Raw genomic sequence first — 15132 nt, 5'->3', positions numbered from 1 at the left:
ACATTGACTTTAGTTTTGGGATTATTGAATAATGCATTATTGAGTTTAATGGAGTCAGCCTCTCTGACGGAAGATACTAAAGGCCGAATGAAACAAAAACTGAAATGTGCTGTGCAACATGTACGGAACTAAGTGAGTGTGAAAGAACATTAAGGTCACTATCTGGGCTCATGGAAGCCAAACACATTTTCTTTTAAAGGTTTTATTTATTTGACAGAGAGCACACAATCAGGGGAGCTACAGGCAGAGGGAGTGGGGGAATCAGGCTCCCCGTGCCGTGGAGCAAGGAGCCAAATGTGGAGCTTGATCTCAGAACCCTCAGATCATGACCTGAGCTGAGGGTGATTACTTAGCCGACTGAGCCACCCAGGTGCCGCAGGCAAACACACTGTATATGAAAGCTGGTTCTGAGGACCTATGTGATCCAGGGTACAAGCAAAAACTCCAGGTAGCCTTGCAGACTTTCAAGGCACAGACCTGGTAAGACCAAAGCCAAGTTCTCAAACAGTGAAGAGGGACCCAGGTAACATATGAATTATACATGGAACGACAGAAAATTTCATAAGTTTCATAAGTGATGAAAAGGAGTAGGAAAATAGGATGGCAGACCTGAAGGACCAGGAGGATGGAGGGGTCTTCTGAGCTAGTAGGTGGGGAGGGGCTCTGGACACACCTTGTTCAACTGTCCCCTCCCTCACCCTCAGAAACTCTTTGTGACAGTGCTCTGTGATGTAAGCCTGGGGAGGATATATATTCAGCGTGTGCACAGTATAGGCTGTCTTGTGATTTAGACTATGGATTTCCAACACTGGAATGTTCTCTCATTTATGAATAGCGATACCAAAACATGTCTGAGCTCTGGCTCAACATGTTGGGAGATTGATCCCAACTTCACCTTCCTGTGTGGTTTGGGATTGCTCCTTCTGTTCCTGTGCTACCTGGTGGGGATTCCATTTCCAAATTGGAAAATCAAAACTACCCAAAAGGTAAGAAAACCTTGGAGGGGGGGGGGGGAACTCAACATGGATTATTATGGTTTCCATTTCTAATCCCAAATCTTATTCCTTTTTTTTTTTTTTTAGATTTTATTTAAGACGAAGAGAGCACAAGTGCGGTAGAGGGGCAGAGGGAGGGCAAAACAGGGAGTGCAATGTGGAGCTAGATCCCAAGACCCTGGAACCCTGACCTGACCCCAAGGCAGACACTTAGCCAACTGAGCCATCCAGGAGCCCTAATCCCAGGTTTTAAAAGGAGTTTGGTAGAGTGGGAGAAACACCTAAAATGGGAAGTCTTAAGAGAACAGACATTCACTCCTCTAGGAAAAGAGGCCTGGGCAGGGGTAAGTGTTAAGAAAGTACTAGGGGTTCTAATTGAAACTACAGTCTATCTGGGTATGGTGGTGGTTCTTGGATAAGATCCCAAACTCAGGGATTCTGTAGTCCTGGATTGGGTTATTTTGAGAGGATGGGGTCTGTGTAAGAGAACAAAGTTTCCCAGCACTCGACCATATCAAGTCACATTCCCATGTCCAGCATCACTCGATCAAGCCTTCCTTCATGCTGAGCTGATCAGGAGAACACTGCTAAGCCTCTGAGAAGACAGTGAGGTCGGAGCTATGACCTAGTTTACAGGGTCCTACCTGAGGCAGCACAGGTGTGACTGTTGGGCTTCCTTTTCTATGTCCTCAATGAACAAAGGAATTCTGATTGGGAATACCAAGTGTGGACCTCCTAGACAAAGTCGTCCCCTGGGTTTTCTAAGGAGTAAATATTGACAACATTTTATCCTCTTTAAAACTGAAAAAAGCAAGGAACACAAAGTTCTACTTAAGTCCTAGAATTCTTGCATAAAGGACATTTCCATTTCTGAGAGAAGAGTAAGACATGGATCCCAACCCCCCTCATTGTTCATTTTTCTTCTAGCATCAGGGCAGAGCCAAGAGAAGGAGGAAAGGAGGGACACTGGAAGGTAAGGTTCTGCCTATTCCACCTGAGCTCTCTCCAAGGCTGATCCTTGCTGTCCTCTCCATGAGGGCCCGGTCCATGAACTCTGAGGATGCGAGCTTCTAGATACATTCCCTCAGAGGAGAGGCTCATGGAAATGTAGCCAGAGTGCAAAACCCTTCTCAGATCCCTGCTCTGACCATTACTGAGCATGAAGCAGTGATGGATCTGGACGAGTGCTTCCCACTAGGTGGCCATGTGAGATGACGAGTCAGAACTTCTGTCTCCTGACTTTGTGAAAGCTCTCTGACATCATGGACCTTCAGGAGTCTTCCCTGACCTCTCTGCTTCATAGAGGTGGTCTGATCATCACATGGATAATTTACATGAAAGCTAGATTACTAACCAGCTTCACATCACTGGCCATTTGCCCTCATCTATTGATTGTTGGGGCTTTCAGAGTCCAACATCCCAAGGCTGTCCTATAAGGGGACTCCTGGATTAATACCTATGTTTCTGCTTTCACTATATAACACAGTCTCCTGTTTCCCCAGATGGCAGATGGTACCAACGGGAAGTGGAGGAGGCCCGGAAGCTGATCTCGATTTTAAGAAGGTGACCAGTTTTCCCCCTTGATCCTATTGCCTCTTAGAGCAGGTTTTATGCAATTGCAGGATTCACTGCAGTCTGTCATAGCCATGGGGTGGGGGAAGCCATAGGAACAGATATTGGGGTGAATGCTACTGAGTACACTGCCAGGTCATAAAAGTGGGGCATTGTGAAGGGATAGCAGGCTTCAGGTGGCCCCTCCCTTGTCAGGTCTGCATGGCCGCCTCCCCTTGTTCTGGTCCTGGCTGCAGTTTTTTACCTCCTGTCTCCTGCAGCCCCCTCGGCCGGCATCATGATACCATCCACTTTCGTCAACTGTTATGTCCAGACCCCTCCTGTGAGATATGTAACAGCACATCTGCTGAGATCGATCGGCTGCTGTTCCTGCAGGCTCTGGAAGATTCTACTCCCTTGGCTTCCACAGCTTCTGTGACTTCTTCATCATTCACTCTCTCCACTGACTTCTCAGCAGTCCCTCCAGGAGAGCTAATACCAGCTTCGCTGTCTGAGTCTTCCCCACCACCTGCCTCCATCTTCTCACCTAACCCAGTGATCCCTGTGGCTGATTTCTTTCCACCCTCACCACCGGGTGATTCTGTGCCACCAGAGCCCTTTCCTCCCTTGGATTCCAAATTCCCAATGGACCATTTCCCAGCCCAGCCCCCTGCCTTTCCACCTCCTGTCCCACCCCATCATGCCCATACAGTGGACCGTAGCGTCCAAACAGAGACAGTGTCTCTAAATACCCTTTCCCAAGATGTCAGCCCCTTACCGGAGTTGTGGGAGCAGTGTCCATATCCTACCACCTCGGAAGAGGGCCATTTACAGCAAACCCCCATCCAGTTCTTCTGGGGTCTCCAAACTCCAAGTGGGTCCTTCTTCCCTGCTGCCTCCCCAGAGCAGGAATCCCCAGGAGTTCCCCATCCACTTCCTCCATCCTTGCCTCAGAACCCGCCTCAACTCCTGCCTCAAACCCAGCCCCTACCTCTCCCTCATGTCCAGCCCCAGGCCCACCTTCAATCCCCACTCCCAATCCTGCCATCTGGTCCTCTACCTGACATCAAAATCTGTGGAGCTTGTTTCCACAGACCTCAAAATGAGTCTGAGAGTCTGCCATCAACAGAAATGGAACATCTAGAATCGAACGTGTTGCAGAAGATACAGAAACGTGTGTGGGGTTTACCCACTATAGTCCAAAGATCCCAGGAGGACTACTGTTCTTCTGCGTCTAACCCTTGTTTCAGCCACAAGGCCACCAAGGCTCATGCTGCAGTTTCTGTCCCCCCTGGGCAGTTTCCTCTGAATGAAGAGCTTCGGAGAAAACTGGAGTCTCATCTTGAAGACAGGCTCATCCTACACCAGAGGGGCCTAACCCGCAGGATCTATGAGTCTCTAGCACTGACTCTTCCACAGCTACCTGAGTCTCAGCGCCATGGTGGACGCTCGTCAATCTCTAATAAGAGTCCGATCAGAAGGAGTATGTCAAAAAGCGTCTATGTGGAGCTCCCAGAAGTTCTGCTAGAGGAGAGTTCCTGCAAAGATGACCTGGACAAGGATCAGGGACACAACACCGAGAATGATCTGGAGAAGGATCAGGGACACAACACCGAGAATGATATGGGGTATGGTTCTGACCAAGAACATAGCCCATCCGTGAAAAACTCGATGGTGGCTGTGGAGACTACGGGACAGAGACAACTTAATGCTGTGAAAACTCTCCATAATTCATGGCACTCCGTGGAGCAGACATCACTCACTTCTAACAAATCCCAGAAAGAAAGAAGACAGGGAAGTTTGCCACCATCACAGGTTGAGGATGACTCCCTGAATAACTTCCAGGAGCTTCCCCTTGTTACACCTACGGCAGCACAGACGCTGGAAGATCATATTAAAAAGCTTAATAAGAGGGTGACTTGGGGCCTTCCCCCTAGGGTCCTTGAATCCATACAGCACTTTAAATACAAAGAGTTTAATGGAAGCTTGACATCACTCCGTGGACACAAAGCAGGAACAGCAAATTCAGCCCCCATCCCCGATCATCCTTTCCCTGCCACCTCAACTGCGGGCAAGGAGGAACAAAGAATTTTGAGGCCATTAGCCTCTAATATAACCCATCAGACTCCTACATCTGTCCAACGTGACTCCATAGGCAACAGATGGCCCCCAAGGCCGCCTAAAAGGCAAGGTGCACTCAGACGGCCTACAAGGCAAGGTGTGCTCACATGGGAGCCAAAGGTCAAAAGTGCAAATGCCGATACTGGAAGGGGACAGTAACCAGGCATAAAGGGGAAGCAGCCAGAACCTGGTGGTGTGCCCACAGAGTAAATATTTCTCTAGTAACATGTTGTCTGTTCTGTGTACTGTCTTGGGAGCAATGGTTTTGGGCAAATCAGTTCAGCCGTTATTGATTGCTTCCTTCATCTTCTAAAAGGTGACCAATCTCCTGGACCTCTTGGGAAATATGTATCATGTGCCCCCGAAAGCCCCCAAAGCCCATTCTCCCTCTGATGGGCTCTCTCTCCTGTCCCATGGCTTAGCCTTCCTGAAAATATACAGTAGCTCACACCTCTCCCCCTGAATGCTTTACACCCTTTACAGTAAGTCTTCTATATCGGAGGAGAATCAAAGACAGGTATAGCTTTCAGAAAATAATGATTAAGACACTGATGTTTCTTCACTGTTACTGTGTTAGCTTAATTATGACTTAGAAGTCAGTGATCAGAGGATCCCACAGGTGGATGAACTCTGAGTGGGAGTGTTTTCGGGGGATGGGGTGTTGTTCTTGGGCTGGTTGGGTCACTTAGCTGTTAGTGATAGGAATGTTGACAAGGCAGCTACCACCTTCCAGGATAAGACACCTTTGATGAAATGAAAAGTTGAAAGAGAAACCTTGCTGGTAGAACAGAAGTTTATGTCTAATCATCCCCTTCTCAGGACTCTGTCCTGCTTCCCTCCTTCCTCGTCTGATCCAGGCACCACCACTTTGAGGCAGACTGGAATCTGGCACAGCCTACTGATGCCTTATACCAAAAAGTCATGGCTCTGTTATTTGAGTATGCAAGCAATACCTGCAGGCTGTCAGGCATGGCATCCCCTTTGGGGGAAGGTGATCTTGGTGCCTGCCTTCCATCCACACACGATGACAATATATAAGATACGGCCTTTACTATGGCTAGGATGGCGGTATGCCACCTTCAATATTCACGGCCTTAGCGGAGCCATGGTAGCTCTTCCCCAGAACACGTGCAACTTATGAACCAGAGGTGAATTCTAGACTGTGTACCAGGATACAGATGTTTGGGGGCTTACCATGGAACTCCATGGAATGCTTTAGTTTGGGGGGGGGGGTCCATGATGGCACACATTCCCACATTTAAAACAGGGCTCTGTAGGGAGGGCAACTCCATCTCAGACTGGGACTCAAAATGGGGTGAGTGTGCTAGAGAACACCTGAGGTAGTCTTCTGGACAGTCTCAGGACTGCTCAGTGCTAAAACAAAAAACCAGTTGTCAGAGGGTTTTGAAGGGACAGGGTGTGGGAGGCTGGGGGGACCAGGTGGTGGGTATTAGAGAGGGCATGGATTGCATGAAGCACTGGGTGTGCTGCAAAAATAATGAATACTGTTATACTGAAAATAAATAAAAAGTTAAAAAAAAAAAAGTTGTCCATTATCTCTCTCACTACCACACTTGTACACTTGTAGCTTCTTGTCCAGGTTATCATTGACCCTACACTATCTGAATGTTGGGGGTCAGAGAAAGAATGCAGATTTGATGCTGTGGAGGCCCTGAGTGGGACAATAGGTGGGAAGGGGCCCCGGGCAGGGAGCCTGAAGAGGTGAGGAGGGGGTGCAGGAGACTCTAACATCTATGCGGACAGACCAGCCAGTAATCCAGCCTGCCGGTTCCTACATAATCTCATTTTAGAGTCCATTATGGCCAATCCAGTGCACTTCTTGCAACCCTGTAGAGCTCATTACTGGGAATACTTCTGGAATCAGAATCCTATAGTTTGACATTCTGTCCCTCTGCCTCATGCCCCTGTCCTTCCAGCTTGTATGTCCCTGTTAATTTTTCTACTCACATCATTCACCTTCCACTTCTTGCCTATCCAGCAAGGGCTTGTTCTTCCTTTCCTCACTCTCCAAGGTACAACTGATGGCTTGTTGGTTAGTAACCAACATGTAAAAACCACCAGTCCAGCATAGGAAATAGAGTCCATGGTACTGGAGCAGCGTTATCTGGTGACATGTGGTAGCTGCAGTTGTGGTGAGCACAGCAGAGCATAGAGTTGCATACCTGACACTAATGTGATATTGCATCAGCCATTCTTTAGATAAAACAAAACAAAACAAAACAAAATAAAACAGGCTCTAGTACAAATGGACAACCCGATCTAATCCCTTTCAGTCCTTTCTGCCTGAAAAAATCTTGTCTCTCTTCCTTTTTTAGAAATGCCTTTCTGTATGTAATTGATTATTGTTGGATTAAATCTCCCATGTCAAAACTGAGTCTAATCACAACTCAGTCTACTGATGCCACATGAAATTCAGCCCCAGCACTACCTGGAAATCATTCATTCATTCCACATATATTTATCCAAGACTTATTAACTTGAACAAAATAAATGGAGTTAGGTCACTATTTCCTTAGTACATTCTCTCCTCAGTGTACTCAGATCTAATTTATTTTATTTGACAGAGAGCAAGGGCACAATCAGAGGGAGTGACAGAGGTAGAGGGAGAAGCAGGCTTCCTACCAAGCAGGATCAGGACTCAATTCCAGGACACCCGGGTCATCACCGGAATCGAAGGCAGATTCTTAACCGACTGAGACACCCAGGTGGCCCTCAGATCTATTTCAAATTTCCTTTACTTTCCTCAAACTTAGGCCATCTTCACTTGCCCAGCGGATGTGCTGGATCAGAGCTCACAGAAGAGCAAGAAAGTAGTGATTGAGCCTCTCACAAAACAAAACAAACCCAAATCCTTTCAAAAAAGTCTCCCCATTCTTCTTTTTCCTCTTCCTTCCTGTTATACGAAAAGAGGTTTCCTTCCCAATCTCAAAGGAAATATACTTTCTGAGATGTCTTTATTCAGAGAGCTAACTTCTGGTCTTGATGGACTGATCCACCCTTGCCAGGTCTCCTTCTGACCCCTCCTCCCTCTCCCTTTGAGGCACCCAACATCGTTGTTTTTTATTTAATGGTTTTACTACATCTATTTTTTTTTTTCTTTTAATGGCTTGTACTACAGAAACATGTCCAAGAGCACATATAACAACATGACTTCGCACATATCTGCCACCCAACTTGTACTGTTATCATTGGGCGGGTGAAGTGCAAAAGCCCCTTTAAAACACCTTGCCTAGGGAAGCAAGGGCAAAAATGAACTATTGGGATTTCATCAAGATCAAAAGCTTTTGCACAGCAAAGGAAACAGTTAACAAAATCAAAAGACAGCTGACAGAATGGGAGAAGATATTTGCAAACGACATATCAGATAAAGGACTAGTGTCCAAAATCTATAAAGAACTTAGCAAACTCAACACCCAAAGAACAAATAATCCAATCAAGAAATGGGCAGAGGACATGAACAGTCATTTCTGCAAAGAAGACATCCAGATGGCCAACAGACACATGAAAAAGTGCTGCATATCACTCGGCATCAGGGAAATACAAATCAAAACCACAATGAGATATCACCTCACACCAGTCAGAATGACTAAAATCAACAAGTCAGGAAATGACAGATGCTGGCGAGTATGCGGAGAAAGGGGAACCCTCCTACACTGTTGGTAGGAATGCAAGCTGGTGCAGCCACTCTGGAAAACAGCATGGAGGTTCCTCAGAATGTTGAAAATAGAACTGCCCTATGACCCAGCAATTGCACTACTGGGTATTTACCCTAAAGATACAAACGTAGTGATCCAAAGGGGCACGTGCACCCGAATGTTTATAGCAGCAATGTCCACAATAGCCAAACTATGGAAAGAACCTAGATGTCCATCAACAGAAGAATGGATCAAGAAGATGTGGTATATATACACAATGGAATACTATGCAGCCATCAAAAGAAATGAAATCTTGCCATTTGCGACAAGATGGATGGAACTAGAGTGTATCATGCTTAGCGAAATAAGTCAAACAGAGAAAGACAACTATCATATGATCTCCCTGATATGAGGAAGTGGTGATGCAACATGGGGGCTTAAGTGGGTAGGAGAAGAATCAATGAAACAAGATGGGAATGGGAAGGAGACAAACCATAAGTGACTCTTAATCTTACAAAACAAACTGAGGGTTGCTGGGGGTAGGGGGGTTGGGAGAAGGGGCGGTGGGGTTATGGACATTGGGGAGGGTATGTGCTTTGGTGAGTGCTGATTCACAGACCTGTAACCCTGGGGATAAAAATACATGTTTATAAAAAATAAAAAATTAAAAAAAAACAAACACCTTGCCTTCCATCTCTGAGACATATGCTATGCGTCCACGTCGAAGCCCTCAAATTTCTTTGATATTTATCACCTTTGCTACACACTTATTCACAACAGATGTATGGAACTTGGTGTTAAAAAGGCCCTGGGCTTTAGAGGGTTTGGCAATCAGTTCTGCTCTGCCTTATAGTAAACGCTGAGGAGCCATCTGAGTGAATTCCTCAACCCCACAGAAGAAGTAATCTTACAGAGCAAATTAAGGGCAGAATTTCACTGTCCCTTAATCACTCGGTAACTGTAATATGTAAAAAGCATAAAAGAACACTTTATATGTTGTTAAAGGCTTGACATTGTGTGCTTTCAAATATTTAGAAGAAAAATTTGCCATGTTACTGTTTAAATAAGCTACTGTGTATCACCTTAAATGAAATAGACCAAACACCCCCCTCTTTCCAAAATTCCATTAAGAGTTAAAGATTAGATGAAAACGGCTCAATATCATTAACCATCAGGAAAATGCAAATCAAAATCAATATTTAGCAAAACTTCACACCTACAACGCTGGCTAAAATCAAAAAGAATACAAATGTTGGTGGGAATGTGGAGAAATTAGAACCCCCATGCAATGTTGGTGGGAATGAAAAACGGTGCAGCCAATTTGGAAACAGTGTGGCAGTTGATCAAAAAGTTCAACATAGAGTTAACATAAGACCCAGCAATTCCACTTCTCGGCATATACTCCCCAGAAATGAAAACATGGGTCTACACAAAAACTTGTAAACAAATGTTTATAGCTATCTTATTTATAAGGTCAAAAGATGGAAACAATTCAAACATCCATCAACTGAGAAATGGGTGAATTAAAGATAACATATTCCTATGATACAATATTTTGGGGAATAAAAAAGACCAAGCTATGCCACTACAGGGATGAACCTTGAAAACATGCTAAATGAAAGAAGCCAGTCACTAATAACCACCTATGTCTCCATTCACATGAAATATCCAGAATAGGGAAATGTAGAAGCAGAAAGGAGTTCATTTTAGAGCTGGAGGGAGGAGGGCAGAGGAGAATAATAGCAAAAGGTTTCAAATTTGTTTCTCTTAAATCATGACAACATTTTAAAATTGATTGTGGTGATGCTTATACTGAAATTCAAGGAATTATACATGTTAAATGGATGAATTTTATGGCATGTGAGCTGTATTTCAATAAAGCTGTTAAAACAAAGGATTTAAAAATAAATGCTTATTGATGACAAGAAGAGGAGCATAAAGGCCAAAAGTTGTCAACACATTTTTTGGAAGATGGAAATCTGGTGGAGGACTGGTAACTGACTAGCAGAGCAAAGTACTGGCAAATCAATTCACACCGCAAAACCCAGAAGAGGAGCAACCTGGTGGCACTAGAGAAAAAGGAAATTAGGTGTTCCATGTTAGTAAGCAATGTTGATGTTGAATTTTTGTTCTTTGTTTTTTGTTTTATATTGCATATAATTTCTAAAAATTTTTTTTTGAGTGGGGGTGCTCTTTTCCAATTTTGTAAAACCTTGTTGAAATGTTAGCACGTTTCAAACGTGCAGAGAAGATCCCACATTTCTTGCATTGGACAGAACTTGAGACAACTGTTTTAAAGTTGGCATTGCACACATCTGGGGCTGGGGTATGGTGGAGGCAGTAGCTTCTGGAATCAAAGCCAGAAATCTCAAAGGTTGGGTTAAATTAATTTTTAAAATGTATTTGAAAATAAAGTTGTGGAAAAGTTGCATAGATGGAAAAGCCATGGATGGTAAAGCCATATACACTTTATCCAGATGTACCTATTAAGATTTTGACCTGTTTACAATCTCTCTCTCCTTTTCTCCTTCCCCTTCTCTATATATAGGAAGACAGATATATGCATATGAAAATGATGCATATATTCTTGAATATTTGAGAGTACAATTCATGCATCACACACATTCTCCCTGAATATTTCATAGTGTATTTCTTATGAAAAAGAATATTCTCTGACAGCACATTTATCTCCTTTGGTAAATTTCACGTTGATGTAAAACTTAACTATTCTCCCACTCAAATTCCATTTTATCAATTTATCAAGTAATGTCCTGTGTGTGTGTGTGTGTGTAAACCTCCTTACAGGATTTAGGCTAGAATCATATACATCCAGTTGCTGTATATCTTTAGTTTCCTTTAATTGGGATCAGTTTCTCAGCCTCTTTTAGAACAAGGGCAGGTTTGAAAAATCAATTTGATGTGCCATATTTATAAGCTCTTCTTACCTGGAAATTTTTTTGGGTGGAGCTTATCTTGCTCAGACTTTGAAGGATGTTTGTATAGTTGTGAGTCCTGGGGGCCTATTTAAAAACAATTCCAGAAATTCAAAGATGTGTGGAGGGATTTTTCTTAACAGACATATGTCCTGTAGTCAAGGGAGGGTATGTGAAGTGGGGCGGGCTAGAAGTCTACTTTCCTTTGGGAGGGACAATGGTGGAGCTGTGGATTCAGTTTAAGAGCGGAAAATAAGGCTGTCATTACTGGCAAACCCTCCTCATATGGAAGGGAAAGGATTGGGTGTCTAGGGCCAACACTGATTCATTCAAGTCAAGTAAGAAAATGATACAGGGCTTAATTTCAACAGTTTATAATCTGAATAATGAAGCTGTAAGGGTTCCAACTATTAAATGACTAGGTAGCATGGGTAGAAGAAATAAATACATATAACCATCAACAAAAATGACATTATCATTTCACATTGGTAGAGATGACAATAAGGTATTTTGGTGAAAAGGTAGAAGCTATCTAGGAAAAACAGTTTTCATGGAAGAAATAAACATAGGTGTCATTCAAAACACCAAAAGGTATTGCTAGGTATAGTTACAGTTGTGCTCATTAGACATTAAGCTAGAGGAGCCCACCTCCTAAATCAAGAGAGTTTGGTCTGCTGTGATGCAGCACCCTTGCTGTGTAAAATAAAGGAACCTTTAAAAATGTTGGGGGGAAAAGGGGGACTTGACATAGAGGGAAGAGGGAGCTGCAGGGACAGACACAATACATGTGGAAGAGAACCTGTAGGGCATGAATAACCCAAGAGGGATTTGGGGAAATGAAAGAATTACTAAAGTTTTTAAGTTGTTTGCCTCAGCTCCATGGGTGTGTTGTGCCCTTGTCATCCTCTTTGTCATGCTTTCTGTTCCTTGGTACAGGCTATTCTGCTTTCTTGTGCTTTTTAGTGAACTTTTGAATACTTTTTGGTATTCAGTACTTTTGGATACTTTTGAGGAGCTATGGGGGTGGGGCTGCGGCTGAGTCTATTTCTGGCTTCATACAGGGAAAGATGCATGAGGGAGAGCTGCAGCTGAAGGCAGAGTAGATCTTGAGGGTGTAAATCCCAGGGTAGAGCAAAGCTTCAGAGACGAATTGCAAAGCTTCAGAGACCGAGAACATTTCACTAAGGTAAATATATGATATGTGACTAGGTGGAGCAGGAAGGTAGGCTGGAGGCATCTAACATACCAGGAAGGATGGACACATCTGCTGGGCTGGATAGTGGGGGAAGGGTTGCATGTGAGTTTCTCTCTCCTGTGTTGTCCCCTCCCCAGCACTCAGGAACCTTTGGTGTCTGTATTAAAGCCCTGTGATGTGGGCCTGGAACTCTAGTCTACCACATGGATTCTCCATGCCCAGCTGCCTGAGGCAGGAGTGCACTTGCAATGATGTGAACCATCTTTGTCTGAGAAGCCTTACTGCACCATGGCTGAACTCCAATTACACCTGCTTAGTCTTCCCATCCTTGCCTTCCTGGGTTGGGTGGGGCTCCTTCTTCTGGTGCTGAGCTACTGAAAGAGGAAACTATGTTTACCAGTACTTTGGAAACAGCGATGTCAATCAGGTAATTAGAGTCCCTCAGAGATACTAAATCTTTCTTTTCAAATAGATGAATTAAAAACAACTTCCAAATGATGCTTTTGCTGAATCTTACAAATTTTAAGTAGTTTATTTTATATTTCATTTCATTTCATTTTATTTTATTATTTTATTTTATTTTTTATTTTATGAGTCTCTATGCTCAGTGTAGAGCCCAAGACAGGGCTTGAATTCATGACCCTGAGATCAAGACCTGAGCTGAGACCAAGAGCCAGATGCATACCGATTGAGCCACCTAAGTGCCCCTTCAGTTGTATTTTAATTTTCATTTGGTTTAAAATATTTCTTTCCTTTGGAGTCTCCTTTCATGGCCTGAGTATTAGTTGTGTGTCACTTAATCTAATCTAAACATATTGGGATTTCCAGTTCTCTTTCTGTAGTTGATTTCTAGTTTAAGTCTACTAGGGTCTGAAAACATACTTTGTGTGATTTCTATTTTATATTTGTTAAGGTGTGTTTTATGGCCCTCAATATAGTCCATCTTAGCGAACGTTCCATATGAGCTTGAGAAGTATGTGTATTCTGTGGTTGGATGAGGTATTCTATAAATGTCAATTAGAGCAAGTGCTCTAATTGTTTGGGGCAACTGTATCTTTACTGGTTTTCTGCCTGCTGAATCTGCCCATTTCTGAGAAGGGTTGTTGAAATCTCCAACAATAACAGTGGATTCATCCGTTTTTTCTTGCAATTATGCCAGTTTTTTGCCTCACATATTTTGACACTATGTTCTTACATGTGTACCTGTTAAGGAGTGTTCTGTCTTCTTGGAGAATTGCTGTCTTTGTTGTTATGCAATGCTCTTCTTTACCGCTGATAATTTTCCATGTTGTGAAGTTTGCTTTGTCCAAAATAATAGAATTATTCCTATTTTCTTTTCATTAGTGTTAGCATGAGACATTTTTCTCTGTCTCTTTCTTTTTAATCTATCTGTATCATTATATTTAAAGTGAGTATTTTATAGACAAGATATAATTAGGTCTTGTTTTTTTTTTTAATGTGCTCTGACAGTCTCCTCTTTTAATTGGTGAATTCAGACTACTTCCATTTAGTGATTTCATTTATTTAATTTTTAAGATTTTATTTATTTATTTGACCAAGAGAGGGAGCACAAGTAGGCAGAGCAGGAGACAGATGGAGAGGGAGAAGCAAGCTCTCCACTGAGCCAGGAGCCCCATACAGGACTCAGTCCCAGGACCTTTGAATCAGGACATGTGCAGAAGGCAGCCGCTTGACCTACTGAAACACCCAGGTGCCCCAAGTGATTTTTATATATAGTAGGATTAACATCTCTACCTTGTCCGTACTATTTGCTATTCATTATACCTATTCTTCACCTCTTTTTCTATCTTTTCTGGTTTTAAAAAAGCATTACATATAATTCTATTTTCTCACTTTTGTTAGTCAATCACTTATTCTCTGTTTAAAAATATTTTAGTGGTTGCCCTAGAGTTTGTAATATATATTTACATCTACTCTAAGTCCACTTTCATATAAGAACTACTCTAAGTCCACTTCATAGATAGTGCAGGAGTGTCCAATTCCTCCTGTCCCTTGTACCACTGATGGCATTCATTTAACTTATCCATATACTATAATCACCCGACACACTGTCATTGTTATTATTAGGTCAACTGAGAATAAGATGAATGAAAGTTTTATTTGATCCTCATTCATTCCTTCTCTTCCTTTCCTTTATGTAGATCTGAGTTATTTTCTTTCTCGACAAAGAACTTCTTTTAACATTTATGGAAGGCAGATATGTTGCTGATGAATTCCTTGTTTTTATTTTCCTAAGTTTTTATTTCTCTTTTACTTTTGCAAGATAATATCACTAGATATAGAATTTGGGATTGGTGTTTTTTTTTTTCTTTCAACACTAAACATTTTACTCCAATCTCTTACTTTCATGGTTTATGATAATAGATCTTAATTCTTATGTTTTCTCTCTCTAGAAGTAGGGTTTTTATTTACCTCTGGATTATTTAAAATTTTATATTTTGTTTTCATACAGTTTGAATATGATATGTTCAGGTATAGACCTTTTTAATATTTCCCTGCTTGGTGTACTCTGAACTTCTACAATGTATCGCTAACCTGTCATTATCTTGGAAAATCCTTGGTCATTATTACTTAAAACCTTTTTTCTGTTCTTTCTTCTTCTGGTCTTCCAATTACATATCTATTATACAGTTTGAAACACAGTTCTCGGATATTCTAGA

General features: G+C 42.6%; 1 protein-coding gene and 1 long non-coding RNA gene across 5 annotated transcripts in view; one reads left to right on the top strand and one right to left on the bottom strand.

Annotated features, from left to right (window-relative positions):
* LOC131813158 (uncharacterized) overlaps positions 1-15132 on the bottom strand; it is a 43203-nt gene that overhangs the window by 15766 nt on the left and 12305 nt on the right. For 3 of the 4 annotated variants that reach the window (XR_009346642.1, XR_009346644.1, XR_009346643.1), the window contains exon 4: positions 1640-1756. The exons of the other annotated variant lie outside the window; for it this stretch is intronic. This is a non-coding gene — a long non-coding RNA (uncharacterized LOC131813158). The remainder of the gene's footprint in view (positions 1-1639; positions 1757-15132) is intronic. 4 annotated transcript variants of the gene reach the window in all.
* LOC131813154 (spermatogenesis-associated protein 31D1-like) lies at positions 612-6476 on the top strand. The gene is made up of 4 exons (XM_059143375.1): positions 612-986; positions 1923-1968; positions 2498-2558; positions 2828-6476. Exons 1-4 carry the CDS (start codon positions 795-797, stop codon positions 4824-4826), a joined length of 2298 nt encoding a protein of 765 aa, XP_058999358.1. The 5' UTR covers positions 612-794; the 3' UTR covers positions 4827-6476.

This window comes from Mustela lutreola, chromosome 12, assembly GCF_030435805.1.
Source record: "Mustela lutreola isolate mMusLut2 chromosome 12, mMusLut2.pri, whole genome shotgun sequence".
NCBI classification, from domain to species: Eukaryota; Metazoa; Chordata; class Mammalia; order Carnivora; family Mustelidae; genus Mustela; species Mustela lutreola.
The sequence above is the reverse complement of the archived record's forward strand: the minus strand, read 5'-3'. Positions and strand labels throughout refer to the sequence as shown.

Bases quoted from the DNA above. Each gene is read 5' to 3' on its own strand.
- LOC131813154 (XM_059143375.1), top strand. From the start codon at position 795: ATGGATTTCCAACACTGGAATGTTCTCTCATTTATGAATAGCGATACC. The intron at 987-1,922 runs GTAAGAAAACCT...TTTTTCTTCTAG, and splicing joins AAATCAAAACTACCCAAAAG to CATCAGGGCAGAGCCAAGAG. The intron at 1,969-2,497 runs GTAAGGTTCTGC...CTGTTTCCCCAG, and splicing joins GAAAGGAGGGACACTGGAAG to ATGGCAGATGGTACCAACGG.